This window comes from Haliotis cracherodii, unplaced genomic scaffold (genome assembly GCF_022045235.1).
Source record: "Haliotis cracherodii isolate W230 unplaced genomic scaffold, xgHalCrac1.p SCAF_3, whole genome shotgun sequence".
NCBI lineage: Eukaryota > Metazoa > Mollusca > Gastropoda > Lepetellida > Haliotidae > Haliotis > Haliotis cracherodii.
The window spans coordinates 59881192-59897401 of record NW_027266286.1 but is presented as its reverse complement, the minus strand read 5'-3'; the positions used below and the strand labels follow the sequence as shown (position 1 = coordinate 59897401).

Here is a 16210-nt window from a genome sequence, read left to right as displayed (position 1 = left end):
TCACAGTCAAGTGGGATCACACACACACACACACACACACACACACACACACACACACACACACACACACACACACAGAGTTAGGTCACAGTCAAGTAGAATGACACACAAACAGTCAGGTGACAGTCAAGTTGAATCACACACACACACACAGTTAGGTCACAGTCAAGTAGAATGACACACACACAGTCAGGTCACAGTCAAGTGGGATGACACACAGAGTCAGGTCACAGTCAAGTGGGATCATACACACACACACACACACACACACACACACACACACAGAGTTAGGTCACAGTCAAGTAGAATGACACACACACATACATAGGTCACAGTCAAGTAGGATGACACACACACACACAGTCTGGTTACAGTCAAGTAGAATGACAAACACACACACACACACAGTTAGGTCACAGTCAAGTAGATTGACACACACAGTCAGGTCACAGTCAAGTGGGATGACACACACAGTCAGGCCACAGTCAAGTAGGATGACACACACACAGTCAGGTCACAGTCAAGTAGGATGACACGCACCCCACGCACGCACGCAAACACACACACACTCACATACAGAGTCAAGTCACAGTCAAGAAGGATGACACACACAGAGTCAGATCACAGTCAAGTAGAATGACACTGTACGTTTTTCAAATTCCCATGGGCATAATAAGGAAAGAGCTGCAGGTCGAGACAGAAGTGTAATGTGATTCTATTCCAGCTACTCATGTCATCAGTACTAAGTGGATGTACAGCTCTACAAAGAGTTATTCTGCCTCCGTCCCAATTCCACAGCACGATCTCAGTACCACATCCATCATGGGTCTATGATCAAGCATTACGACAGCTGTGATGCCAAGATCGCTCCACGAAACAGGACCCTGACATCAACCATGTCTCTCTCCTCACACCGGACTAGAAGCTGAGTTAGCACTGCCTGGAGAATGAGGACCAGCAAGACGTAAGGTGAAAGGTGAACACAGACGCTGCTCTGCTGCCACAATGCATAAGAAGCCCACAAGCACCCACTGACCATCTAGACTAGAACCAGGCCTTGTCAGATGTGCCAACCATGGCCTCATCAACACATTTCATTTACTGTACATTTTGATTATTTAAATCTAAAACCAAAATCGAAAATTCATTAAATTATATTTTTCAATAATTCATTAAATTTTGTTTACAAATTGAGAAATTACGAATTTTGATAATTTTTACTAATCTCCAATTTGACGGCATGCAGTGGTAATTGCAGGTTGGCAAAGCTGGACTGTGAGTGAGGTAGAGAACAGCAGCAGCAGTGAGTGTCGAGCGGATTACCTGGATGACACCTTTGTTAGATGGTAGGTCTACGCTCTGTACATGAGCCTAGGTTAGAAAAGCAGGCAACCCTTAAACATCACAGACCTGTACAGCACTAGAGTTTACCACGATTTATTCTTCATACATCTTAATACCACTCAAATGAGCTATTACATTAACATGCCACTCAAAGACGTCTTTTAAACATACATAGTGGAATGATAGTTAGATCATTTAAAAAATTATGGCATTAAAATTATTACAAACTGAGACAAATACGAATACGTTGCCACTTAAGGGTTTAGGAAAAATTAAGAAAATGTGATGACTGTCAAGTTTGAACACATAATTCATTTTTACTGACGTACAAAACAACATGGTACCATCATGCTACACAACCGCTATTGTCTCTCGTGCCATCATCATCGGAGACAGCACTACTGCTTTCTCTTTCACTCAGAGTTTCTGGTTTTATCTGAATAAATCTTACATACAACATAACCAATTACTGTCTGGTTACCATGGTTACATGATGCCAGAACATAGGAATGAAGAGAACACAGGTATGTCTGGACATGGAATCCAGTATTGTAGAATGTCGGCACGATGCCGGATCGACTGAAACGTTATTTAGTACAAGCCAGGATAAAGCTACGGCTACTGCAGACTGACACACACTTATATCAAGCTCACAATGTCATTACAGAAACAACACCGCAGAACACACGTCCTATCCTTGCACACCAGGTCAGGATATTTCAGTGTTGTTTAAATCTATTCTGCTAAGCATTTGTTCCTATTTTTGTTTTTTTCAAGAATTCAGTGTTTATTTGTTTACTCGTACATAGAAATAACAAAAAGACGCAGTACAAATATGATCTATCCATCTGTTCATCATATCCTCCTCCTCCCCACCCCCAAAAGAAATAAAATGCCATAACATGGACTGTTCTTTAGCTCTTATGGTTTTCATAATTATAAGTTCACAGCAGCATCTATATTCAAAAGTTGGTATGGCAGAGACACTAGTACTGTCTATACTTAATGACTAGAAAGACTCTCAACATGATGGCCATGTAGTTTGTTCACCTAAACCAACTGACATTGTGATAAATATTAGTCACATGAAGATAATTTTAAGGTCACATGATGACTATATCTAAAGTGGTCACATGATGACTATATCTAAAGTGGTCACATGATGACAACTGGGTACATATTAAGTGGTCACGTGATGACTATACGTAAAGCGGTCATGTGATGACTGGACCTTAAGTGGTCACATGATAACTAGATCTTAAGTGGTCACATGATGACAACTGGGTACATATCAAGTAGTCACGTGATGACTATATGTAAAGTGGTCATGTGATGTCAGGCCCTTAAGTGGTCACATGATGACTAGATCTAAAGTGGTCACATGATGACAACTGGGTACATATCAAGTGGTCACGTGATGACTATACGTAAAGTGGTCATGTGATGACTGGCCCTTAAGTGGTGACATGATGACTAGACCTTAAGTGGTCACGTGACGACTACTGGGTATATATGAAGTGGTCACGTGATGACTATACGTAAAGTGGTCATGTGATGACTGGCCCTTAAGTGGTGACATGATGACTAGACCTTAAGTGGTCACGTGACGACTACTGGGTATATATGAAGTGGTCACGTGATGATTAGATCTTATGTGGTCACATGTATACTGTATAAAGTGGTCTCATGATGACTATATCTACAGACATGATGACTATATTAGTTGTTCACGTGATGCAAGCATCAGAACTGTGCAAAAGAAACAGGTCACTATGTTGTGAGCTACCATGCAACACATCTGTAGACGAGGCCAACACTGGGTGGTACTTACCTTTCTCACAGCATTGGCCACGCGTTCGTCCTGCGTGAAGAGCAGCACCCGCTGAAGCCTGTCCAGGTAGGACACCCAGTAGATGACCATTTTGTCGGTGCGAGTCCTCGCATTCAGCTTCTTGGTCAGGTGCGGCAGCAAGCCATCCATCTCGTCACTCTCCTCATCTGGGGCAGAAAGTAAACACTGAATGAACCCACAGAGCTGAAACCAGACACTCATCACTCCCTTCAGCTGGGGCAGAAAGTAAACACTGAGAGATAAGCCACAAAAATAAACACTGAAGGATAACCTACAAAAAGAAACACAGAGATAACCTACAAAAATAAACACAGAGATAACCCACAAAAATAAACACAGAGATAACCTACAAAAATAAACACTGAGAGATAACCTACAAAAATAAACACTGAGAGATAACCCACAAAAATAAACACAGAGATAACCCACAAAAATAAACACAGAGATAACCTACAAAAATAAACACAGAGATAACCTACAAAAATAAACACAGAGATAACCCCCAAAAATAAAAACTGAGAGATAACCTACAAAAATAAACAAAGAGATAACCTACAAAAATAAACACTGAGATAACCTACAAAAATAAACACAGAGATAACCTACAAAAATAAGAGAGTTTATTTTTGTAGGTTATCTTTGTGTTTATTTTTGTGAGAGATAACCCACAAAAATAAACACAAAGATAACCTACAAAAATAAACTATGAGAGATAACCTACAAAAATAAACACAGAGATAACCTACAAAAATAAACTATGAGAGATAACCTACAAAAATAAACACAGAGATAACCTACAAAAACAAACACTGAGATAACCTACAAAAATAAACAAAGAGATAACCTACAAAACTAAACACTGAGATAACATACAAAAATAAACACTGAGAGATAACCCACAAAAATAAACACTGAGATAAGCTACAAAAATAAACACTGAGTGTAACCAACAGTGCTGAAATCACAGATGCTCAGATTTATCATGTATAACGAAAACAAATCTCTGTGCAGAGGATAAGGGAGAGGACTCACTCCTAACAGGATCCTTTCAATATTATTGTATTCTTTATAAGTATGTAGAAATTCTTTGAAAAGGATACTTTGATGACTGTATTAATTAGAAATCAGAAGTGCAGTTATACATCCTCATCTAATCCGTGTGAAACCCGGTGACATTCATAGCATCCCCTGTAGATCTGACATTTAAATACATTCAAACACGTCAGTCTTAATCCTCTGTAGGTGACTTTGCATGTTTTCATATCGAGCTAGTTGTAAGTCATCAGAGTCTGTCTGATGTGTTACAGTAGCTGCGTCATCAACTTCATCATCATCATCATCATCATCATCATCATCATCTCACCATCTGGGCTACTCTCCATGCTGTCGATGGCATCTGTGACGTCCATGGAGCCAGTGGCATTACGTAGAGACTGGACTCGCAGTCGTACCTCCCCACAGCCGTCCTAGAACAAGGATTAGGCATATCATACAGACACAAGTAGGCATAAGTCCACTTTCTGTTTTAATTTGATTAAGCAATAAATAGTGCAACACTTATCTTGAAGCATTTCCATTCAATATTTCAACACATCAATAATTCCCCTGACTTAAAACTCAGGTAATCTAAACATCAGTCTGATGTTTGCCAATGTATATAAATGTCAACTGAATGTTGTTTAGGTCAAGGACGACCTTCCTCCACAACATATGACTTAGCCAGTGACTTTAAGGGGTGAGTTGGCCATGGGACTGTATCTCAGGTATGCTAAAACCCTTTATTTATGGTGCTATTCAAACAAATAAGACACTGTGTGCATCTGAACTAATAGGCATATTGTACGACAACTGTGGCCTATAGTGAAACAGTCGGGAAGGTGAAATCAAAACTCGATGAAAAATCTGTGTGTTAATCATCACAGCGAATTATCTACACCTGCGTCGAGGCGATATTTGCCCGCAAGTCTGCTGCAAATAGAATTTATGTAGATTTTTAATAAACTAAATAAAGTTATGCCCTGACATTATGTTTTCCCCCATCTTGAAATACATTATCAGCTGATCACTGCGAGCATGTAACACCGGAAATACCAGTCAACAAATCCGAACTGAACCTCCCAATTCAATCCCATTATTATACTATCTGGTTATAAAAAGGTGTTCATTGTATATCTGGGTTTATGTTGGTAATAGATTTTATTAATTTTATCGAATTCAAGCAACTGTAAGCCAGCTGTCATTTTTAGATTAGAATCTTACTGTTTATTTTATAACACATCATCTCTTACCATAAGACGTCGCATAGCAGGAAACAAATGACGGACACACATAACTTATAAACTACCAGCAAAGTAAACACTGTCAATACCTTGTTGATGTAGGCAGGGAAGCTGGGCTTCTTGCGACCATACACATTCCACATGAGTGTCCTCTCAGCCATTGGTTCATCCCATGTGTACAGCACTGACTGACTGGACGACAGCAGGGTCACCTGACTCTGGTTCCTAGGTAACACAAATCACGTTGAGGAAAATTCCACAAGAAATTGTACATGTATTTACACAAACTGACCTCAATAAATCTTGTGACTTGGACGATCATTGAATTAAGAATGAATTTGAACTCCCATCCTCTAACATCGAACAAACAGTGAATGAGATTTTGTGTTGCATAAAAATAGCAAGGATTAAGACAACCACGAATAACACCCTAAAAGAGTTCCAGTTCACCACTTGTCAAACTTCATCAAGAAATCTTAAACCACCATAGGTTGTGAACCTAATGCTCATTTGGTCATAGTCATGTAGTGGGCCAAATTCCCTTCACAAAATGAATGCTAATTATTATCACCACCACATTATTGGCACTACATTATTGGCACTACATTAATGGCACTACATTATTGGCACTACATTAATGGCACTACATTATTGGCACCACATTAATGGCACTACATTAATGGCACTACAATATTGGCACCACATTATTGGCACTACATTAATGGCACTACATTAATGGCACTACATTATTGGCACCACATAATTGGCACTACATTATTGGCACTACAATATTGGCACCACATAATTGGCACTACATTATTGGCACCACATAATTGGCACTACAATATTGGCACTACAATATTGGCACTACATTATTGGCACTACATTATTGGCACTACATTATTACCACTACATTAATGGCACTACATTATTGGCACTACATTATTATTACCCTGATCAATGGATCAGTGTGCACACAATATTTTCATGATCAGGTCCCTGAGCATACAACAGGAAGGGAATAAACGGGGTCCCTGTCCACCTTCTCAACTGTCAAGGATAACTTACTGAAAACTCTTCAGTATCACCTAATTTGACATACTGTATTCGACATAATAGGCGCTCAGGGCGCTCTCAAAATTAGAAATAGGGGGCTCTTATTAGAATATAATTTTGGTGAGAAAAAAAACAGAGTTGAAAGATTGTTAATTTCGTGGTTTATCCTGACAGCTTGAAATGATACAAAAGAAGAATTTGGTCGTATTATACACAATAGATATAATTTCCAGAATTTTATTGCCCATAATTAAGGGTGTATTAAACACACGAGTGCGTATTATACACGAATAAATAAGTCTTGTGTACATTGATCAATCAGAAGGGGTGCTAATTGGGATTGTTCACTAGCCAATATATTAGCAAACATCGCCTTGGGTGCTTCTTAGAGTGGGGCGCCTTTTACGTCGAATACAGAATTGATATTTAAAGGCAAAATTACCAACTGAAATTCACTACAAAATTGAGCATGATGTCTGCTTTTATGGAAAGTTTGTACTTACTTCTGATGTATTTTGATGAAGACGTCTTCACAGAGGTTCTCAACCCTCACAGGGCAGTCACCGTGGCAGTAGTTGGTGAAGACCACTGTAATGGGGGAGTCCGTCCCCCCCGACACCTCCACACACAGTGCTGTCTGGAAGACACAATTTACCGTACAGAAGGACACAAACATACAGCCAAGGGGCTCTGTAGCTCACCTGATTTTCTGTTTAAGTTTGCTTTTTTTTACCATCAAATTCTTAATCCTAAGGACAAACTGAAACATGTAATTCTCCACAAAAGATATGTACCCCAAATTATACAATGATACACAAGTCAATGACTTAACGTTGACCCGGATTCTCTTAAAAAGCAAAATAACATAATATAGTAATGGCATCATAGGTTGGGGGTGTATACATGTTTCTCAGAAAATCCACTTATCAAATTCTAACTTTGCATTGCACCTCTCCTTTCGGCATAGAAACTGTACCCACATACAGAAAAGAATCCATGATGTTGTTTTCAAGTTATAGGTCGCACAAATGTCGAAGTACAAAAACATCATAAGTTCAAAACATGAAAAACAGAAAATACACATATCAAAATCAAACTTAGCACTGCACCTCTCCAATTAGTATAGAAAGTGTTCCTTAAATTTGAAAGAATCCATGAAGAAGTTTTCAAGCTGTAGGTCGCACAAATGTTTAAGTAAAATAATTCTGAGTAAAATATTTTACAATAGATTTTTCAGAATATCCAAATAAAGAAATCGCAAAACATCTCTCCTATTGGTATAGAAAGTGTCCACCAAGTTTGAAAAGAATCAATGTAGTAGTTTTCAAGTTATAGGTCTCATATCAAAATGTCCTCGGAAGGACGGACGGACAGAATTCTTTTGACAACTATATAATCCTACTAATGATATGTGTAATGGTGTGAAGTGGTCTCCCCATGGACATGAGAAGTGTATGTGTGGACTGACCCCTTGGTCCATACGCAGCACAGTGTTGTGCGGCTTCTTGATGGGGAAGTGTTGAGACACGACGTTGCTGTTCTCGTACTTCATGTACATGCTGTAGTTGTCTGTTGTGGGCCAGAAGGGTTGACACTGCAACATCATACATATCTACCATCACACAAATCCAAGACTCTTATGTGGCATAAACTCAGCTACATGAACATTATTCAATTGGTCAATGCAATATTAAACTTAATTCTACCATGAATTTGGAAATTACTCAATGCTGATTGGTCAATCAGAGGCTATTTAAATCACAATAAACCCCCTCTGATTGAAACAGCTAGTTTGACGGCCGCATTACTGTGGAAGCTAATATTCATAGAATAGTACTTTTTTTCAGTCATTGTCAGTGGGCATATTTAAAAAATCATATCTACAATTACAGGTTACAAAATGGACAGATGCGGTTACTACAATATTCAAAGGATGTGTGGCAATACATTTTGTGCAGAAAACACAATAGAAATCTACAAAGAGAATGACAACAGAGAGCTTGGTATTTGGCACATTTTTTATATACGACTGTGATGTCATATCTTTTGCGTCACAGTGAGCGATATGACGTCATAATGGTGTCGTTCGGTGTAGAACAAAAGCCTTGCAAAGCTTTCTTAGTTTTCTTTAGGGATGCCCACTTCATGTTAGCCATGCTTATATGTTTCAATGCCTGTCATATGTTTGAGTGAGGTATTACGGTGTAAACAAACTGCTTGAGCATATACAGCGCCATGTTTTGTTTACAGGCTGTTGCCGGTGATTCCATAATTCAGATCGACAACCCACTCAAAACACTGGACTCAACTCATGCCACTTGACTCAACATACTTGCTAACACCAAGGAGTTCGCGTTTTATTTAGTCATTTTAGAATGGAGATAAACATACTCTGTTTTCAATGTAGAGCTAGGTTACCTGTAGATTGAACTGCGCTACATTTAACATTTGAAACCTCATGCTGCGAGTTCGGTTCCAAATTCAATTAAGCGCGGTTAAATCTACGGGTAACCTAACTCTACCTTGTAAACACAGTATGTTTATCTCCTAAATACAGACTTCTTAATCATAGGTGTTTACACTACATTCTACCTCTACATATGCTGTTCATTTAGGTTAGGTTAAAAAACCTGTATATTTATGACATCAAGTTTGAATTCCCTTTTTTTTATTATTATATCATAATGAATGCCACACTAATCTCTGTTTTGGTTGAGATGAGCAGTGAGCAGTGAGATGACGTCTTTACCTCTCCGACTGGGAGGTCGAACCACAGGTCGGCGTCCTCGTTCTCCTCCATGTAGCGCAGCTTCTGCTTTGTGCAGTTGATGACGAGGAAGAACGGGAGGATGGTGATGATCTTGGACAGCTTCAAGTTGGACATCTCGCTCTTTACCATGAACTGTCAGACAGGGCACACGATTAGATAGCGAAATAGGATTTGACTGTCATAGGTGCACTTGGGTAGGTTGTGTTCCCCTACCACATACCTGGCACTACTATCTTATCACTAACATGTACCTGGCCCCACCCACAACAACCCACCCACCCATCAACTAGCCACCCACCCCACCAACAACCCACCCACCCATCAGCTAGCCACCCTACCCACCTACCATGTACCCACCCCACAAACAACCCACCCACCCATCAACTAGCCACCCACCCCACCAACAACCCACCCACCCATCAGCTAGCCACCCACCTCACCAACAACCCTTCTATCTTGTACTCCACTAACTAGCCACCTACCATGTACCCACCCCACAAACAACCCACCCACCCAAACAACTAGCCACCCACCCCACCAACAACCCACCTGTCGTGTATCCCACTTACTAGCCACCTATCATGTACCTGGCCCCACCAACAACCCACCCACCCATCAACTAGTAACCCACCCCACCAACAACCCACCCACCCATCAACTAGCCACCCTACCCACCTACCATGTACCCACCCCACAAACAACCCACCCACCCATCACCTAGCCACCCACCCCATCAAGAACCCACCTCTCTTGTATCCCACTTACTAGCCATCTGCCATGTACCCACCCCACCCACCCAAACTAGCTACCCACCCCACCTATCTTGTACCCCACTTACAAGCCACCTACCATGTACCCACCAACAACCCACCCACCCCACCAATGAGCCACCCACCCAAACAACTAGCCACCCACCCAACCAACTAGCCAACCCCCCAAACAACTAGCCACCCACACCACAAACAACCCAGCCACCCACCCAACAAACAACTAGCCACCCACCCAACAAACAACTAGCCACTCACCTCACCTACAAGCCACCTACCATGTACTTGCGGCCCCGTTCCTTGTCGTGGCACACCACTACTCCGGCACTCCCCACGGTATCCAGGGAGAAAGACTGGGACCACTTGGAGTCGTACACTCTCACCTTGGCCTGGGGAGAAGATTCAACAGATAGAGAACATACTAGTGATTTCTCCTAAATAATTATTAGTCACATGATGGAGTAAATTGATGGTTTTAAATAGTGACTTCTCTCACAGTTCTATACTCCCTGCTACAGTTGTGCTATGCTCTGCTGCAGTTATTTACACTCTGCTACAGATCTGTACTCCCTTCTACAGTTGTCTATGCTTTGCTACCGTATTTTCTTGAGTATAGTGCGCACCCATGTATAATGCGCACCCCCCTCTATGGGGTTCAATATTTTGGAAAAAAAAAATTTGAATATTATGCGCAGAAAAAATTTACACCGTACCCTTTCAGCGAAGTCCGGCAAACGAACGGGTGCTGAGAAACTTCGTCAGTACAAATTCGAAATTTGAGATAAAAAATCACCAGACATGTTTATTTACCGTTTAAATAGTATTTATTGTTCTGCTAGGCATTGTTTTATATCTAGGGATTAAGATTACCTTGTGTATTTTCTCGTAAACTAAGCCGGAAACAGCAATCAGCTGTACACACGTTTTCTTGGAATCGACCGGTGATTCGGTCAAGACACACCCAGTGATATAACTTTATAGGATTTTTAATGCAAGGATCGGCAACAATTGTATCTGAAACTATTTTATTTATCAGGAATAATATATTCCATTATTTTCTTAATTATATGCAGCCTTTACAAAACATATTTAAAATAATAATAACCCTAAGCGAAGCAGCTGATCGCTATTCCCGGGTATTATTTTTTACATGGAACATGTCTGACCAGTCACCGTCAAGGCTCACGCGCACGTGAGCACGTGAGCGCGAGAATTTCATGTTGACATAGAATCGTCAAACAAAAACAAATATGACTTTTAACAAGTCAAAGTATGTCATTTATGATATATGTATCCTTTCTCTGTCAACTAAAGTTCGTTTCAAGGTGTCAATAGCGGTATTCTGACCGTGGTTGCTGTTAATAACGGTGAGTTGTGCGATCTTCCGATCGCTTCACACACGATTTCGCCGAAATTAATTAAAACAATATTATAAGGAATTTTGAATAAAATTAATGAAGTAAGTTACAAACATAAGTCCAGAAATACAATGAACACTTTTTATAGACAGACAGTGTAATTACATAATTATTTTGCGTACTTCAGTATGGATTTGTTGACATGGTATTTCCGGTGTTTCGTGCTCACGGTACGTAATGTCTTTCCATGGGAGGAAAAAACATCCAAACTCATAATTCGTGTATAATGCGCACCCCCTTCTACACAGCTGTGTTTTTCCGAAAAAAAGTGCGCACTATACTCAAGAAAATACGGTAGTTATTTACGCTCTGCTATAGATCTGTACTCTGTTACAGTTGTTTATGCTCTGCTACAGATCTGTACTCTGTTACAGTTGTTTATGCTATGCTACAGATCTGTACTCTCTGCTACAGTTGTCTATGCTCTGCTAAGGTTATTTACACTCTGCTACAGATCTGTACTCTCTGTTACAGTTGTGCTATGCTCTGCTGCAGTTATTTACACTCTGCTACAGATCTGTACTCCCTTCTACAGTTGTCTATGCTTTGCTAGTTATTTACGCTCTGCTATAGATCTGTACTCTGTTACAGTTGTTTATGCTCTGCTACAGATCTGTACTCTGTTACAGTTGTTTATGCTATGCTACAGATCTGTACTCTCTGCTACAGTTGTCTATGCTCTGCTAAGGTTATTTACACTCTGCTACAGATCTGTACTCTCTGTTACAGTTGTGCTATGCTCTGCTACAGTTATTTACACACTACTATAGATCTGTACTCTCTACTACAGTTGTCTATGCTCTGCTACAGTTATTTACACACTGCTATAGATCTGTACTCTTTTACAATTTTTTATGCTCTGCTACAGATCTGTACTCTCTGTTACAGTTGTGCTATGCTCTGCTACAGTTATTTACACACTGCTATAGATCTGTACTCCCTACTACAGTTGTCTATGCTCTGCTACAGTTATTTACACTCCGCTACAAATCTATACTCTGCTCCAGTTGTCTCTGGTCTGCTACAGTTATTTACACTCTGCTACAGGTCTGTACTCTCTGCTACAGTTGTTTACGCTCTGCTAGTTACTTACACTCTACAATAGATACGTGCTCCCTTCTATGGATGACTTACCTTTTTCCTCTTGTGTTTCTTGTACCTGAAGAGGAGTGGATTGGTCGAACTGCTACACTCAAACATTGCATCAGACATTGACCCCTACAACACAACACAGAAATAGATGGTACAAATTCAAATGTTTCACATAAGGACATTGTAAATAGTAGAAAATAATGAATTGAGAGTGTAAAATTTTCTGGTGATATTTCAGAAACAAGAGGAAACTGTATGGGAGTATTCACTGTGAGTAGTAACCATTCTGATGAGTAGGCTACATAAAATACAGAATTAAAATGAGTCAATCTCATTAAAATCAGATCTTATACTGAGTGAGGATACCCTTGAATGATTAATCTAAATGGAAGGATGAGTGGGTTCTTGACCCAGATGTCCACTTTCAAAAACAATTGGCTTCATTTCTTTACAAGCTCAACTCGAAAATTTCGACTTTAGCAAACAAAAGCTGCCAAAGAACACAAATATACCCTCGCAAGATCACCCTTTTGGGTGTAGATGCCATTGAGCTCAGAAATGACAGGGAAGTAAAAAATATTCAAACTAACATTGCAGCTTCATGCTATTCGAAACTTGTTTTCGATACGGACATCAGATATGCTTGCCTGAATCCTTCGCTCACTCGTTCCAGAATTTACAAGCCTCGACGCAGATCAAAAAATTCCTTTGATGTGACCTCCTATGGAGATGAGTTCAGATCTTCATGAATAGAGATGTCATATTTGAGTGAAAAGATTTTAATGAGATTGAAACTGTGTGACCATAGTGTGATGTAGTTTGGACTTAACAGGAGCTTGCAATAGGCAAAAGTATTCAGACACCCAGTGTTCAAGTACCAGCAGAGTGAGTGCCTGACTCACCCTAAGCTGGAGGGGCAACTCCGTCTTGTTGACGAGCCAGTAGGGGGAGTAGATGTACAAGTCCAGTGACTGACTCTGATTCGAGTGGATGCTCAGACTCAGATGCTTGTTAACATTCTCCATATTGATGTCAGTTTCCATGGAGATGGCCTTGAACTCATCCATGTCTGACGTCACATCGAGGCTCCCTGTCCAGTCACTGCCAAGATAATCTGTGATCTGCACGAAATAAATAGTTCCGCATCGTTACTGGCACATAATACCTTGTTGCTCATGCCATCAACCTCTGGTAGATCTTGAATATCTAAAATATTTACAGACAGCCTGGACACAGCAATAATTACACTGACAACGGCATAAAACAACATTCACTCATTAACTTAAAGATTCAATCTGTTTTCAAGGAACAACCTTCAGGTGGTTTGTGTTAATGAGCATTCTCACACAACTGTCCATGAGCCGACCAGTCCTTGTCCCTAATCCCTTAATGCCGAGCACAAGGCAGGGTAACAACAAATACCATCTTTTAACATATTTTGATATGACATGATTGATGCATTTCATCTTATCTCAATAGCGTAGATAATTGCTCCTGATGTCAATCACTGGATTGTCTGGTCAAGACTCACTTATTTACACGCAGCTGTCATATAGCTGGATTACTGCTAAATGTGGCATAAACAACAAACAGACAGGATGCTGTCACAGCTGTAATATTGCTGAGTGCAGCGTTTTTTAACAAACAAGAACAAGCATGAAGTACTCATATAACCAGCCAATATGACATGTCCATTTTCAGGCTAAGTCAAAGTTGTTGCCATGGAAACTCGAAAAATAAATTTAAAAAAAAATCCCAAACGATCAAAAGGCACCACTAGACCTATCTATGTGCCAAGCTTAGTTAAGATATCTCTCATGCCTTTATACTTCTGCTCCGGAAACAAACGTGATGGATGGACAGCATCAATTCCTATATCCCCTTCCACTTTGATGGGATACAAACTTACAGTGATGAGAAGCCTGAACGTGTTGTGCAGGTCGACTGTATACAGGGAGGCACTCTCTCCATGGGTCAAGCTGCTGGAAGCTCCGGTTCCCTGGCAAAGAAACAGCGGGATGAAGACAGGAAGCAAGTAGATCACCCAGGTTTACATCAGCATATTGTTTTTCTTGTACCTGATGCATTTGTAGCGGCCATAAAATTTCCGAGTCCCGTGATAGGATTCGAACCACGGACCTTTTGATCAGAGGTCGGATGCCTTGTCCACATGACCAAAGAGGTTAACCCCGTCAGCAAGCTGACAAGGTAAGGATGTCATCTGTGGGATGACTCCACGCCCTGCTACACATTATTTATTTAACAAGCTTCTGATGTGTACTTTGCATCATCTCCTACTTTCTGCCATAAGAAACACTGTCATTATTTCTTTGTGCATTAATTAGTGGCCTATGTGAAATAACTCCATGTTGACAGGATAATGCTGTACTGATAGACTGACTGACTTTATAAAGTGTGAGTGAACTTATGCAGAGAACTGATGATAATGCAAATGAATGATGAGACAATCAATCTAGACTTACCTCAAGGGAGAACTGCAGGTCGTATGGCAGGTAGTTGTGGAGGGTGACGGGGGAGTGGAAGCTGATGTTGTAGTAGGGGATGGTGCGAGGCACAGACTGGGGAGGCTGCAGGGGGGACCCGTCCTTGCATAGAACCTAGACAGAGGGGTGAATTAGACACCATTTAACAAATGTGTACCTGACCTCTCCAGTCAAAGCATCCTCTACACATCTCTCTAGCAACAAATGGAAAATGCTCTATAATAATGTAAACAAGAAAACAGCGTTATCACTGTCCCCCGACATATAGCACACATTAGAAGTTTGTTCATATAGTCCTGAATACAAACTATACAAAAAGAGTCCTATAAAGCCTTAAGAAGAGATAAGGTTGCAAAGTTTCATTCTTGTAACTTCTGTAGTTTCTGAGAAAACTTGTCCACATTGCACACAGTATGTACTAAGTTGAAGAGCAAGGAGGAAGGGACATAACTCTGTAAAAAGAGAATCTAAGACACCAATTTTAGGCCATGAGAGCACGAACACTGATAACAGTGTGTAAAACTTAATTTCTCTGACTATAATAATTTTTCAGAAAATTTGTCCCCTTTTATAAGCAGACAGAAGGACGGACGGATGGATGGAAAACTCCTATTCCTATATATCCCCCCCCCCCCCCACACACACACTTTGTCGCGGGAGATAATAATGTTAATATGTATAATGCAGCAAAAATCATGCTCAAATACCTCATTATTACCCCAGTCAGTGGATCAGTGTTTAGCAACTAAGATTTACATATTTAAATATTGACATTAATTAACCTTTACATTATTGTTTCAAATTTATCAATACCAGCGGCCAAGAAATGCCCATCCGATTCTTTGGCATTGTCAGAACTAGAGGAATACATATAGATATATACATATTTACAGTCATCATAATTTGCTAGTTTACCTTGAAATTGAAAGACTTCTTCTCCTCTTTCTGTGACATACACATGAAATACTTGGCCTTCTCCTTCGCCTGCATCAATTCCGGCCACCAGATGGCGTTGTACGACAGTCCATAGCTGTAGCAGACAGTGAGCACATTATAACATACAACAGTATCATGTTCATCTTTTTACAAAACATCTGGATTATCCCAGTCACAATTGCACAGTTGCAG

General features: G+C 40.3%; 1 protein-coding gene across 1 annotated transcript in view; it reads right to left on the bottom strand.

The window, feature by feature from the left end:
• Positions 1-16210, bottom strand: part of LOC139473885 (intermembrane lipid transfer protein VPS13A-like) — a 142649-nt gene that overhangs the window by 19019 nt on the left and 107420 nt on the right. Inside the window, exons 58-70 of the mRNA XM_071256675.1 lie at positions 15998-16112; positions 15062-15196; positions 14488-14577; positions 13481-13699; positions 12621-12704; positions 10347-10457; positions 9281-9433; positions 8000-8125; positions 7035-7168; positions 5565-5700; positions 4560-4662; positions 3176-3342; positions 1324-1371 (exon numbers count right to left, since the gene is read on the bottom strand). Coding sequence (XP_071112776.1) covers positions 1324-1371; positions 3176-3342; positions 4560-4662; positions 5565-5700; positions 7035-7168; positions 8000-8125; positions 9281-9433; positions 10347-10457; positions 12621-12704; positions 13481-13699; positions 14488-14577; positions 15062-15196; positions 15998-16112 — 1621 coding nt within the window. The remainder of the gene's footprint in view (positions 1-1323; positions 1372-3175; positions 3343-4559; positions 4663-5564; positions 5701-7034; positions 7169-7999; positions 8126-9280; positions 9434-10346; positions 10458-12620; positions 12705-13480; positions 13700-14487; positions 14578-15061; positions 15197-15997; positions 16113-16210) is intronic.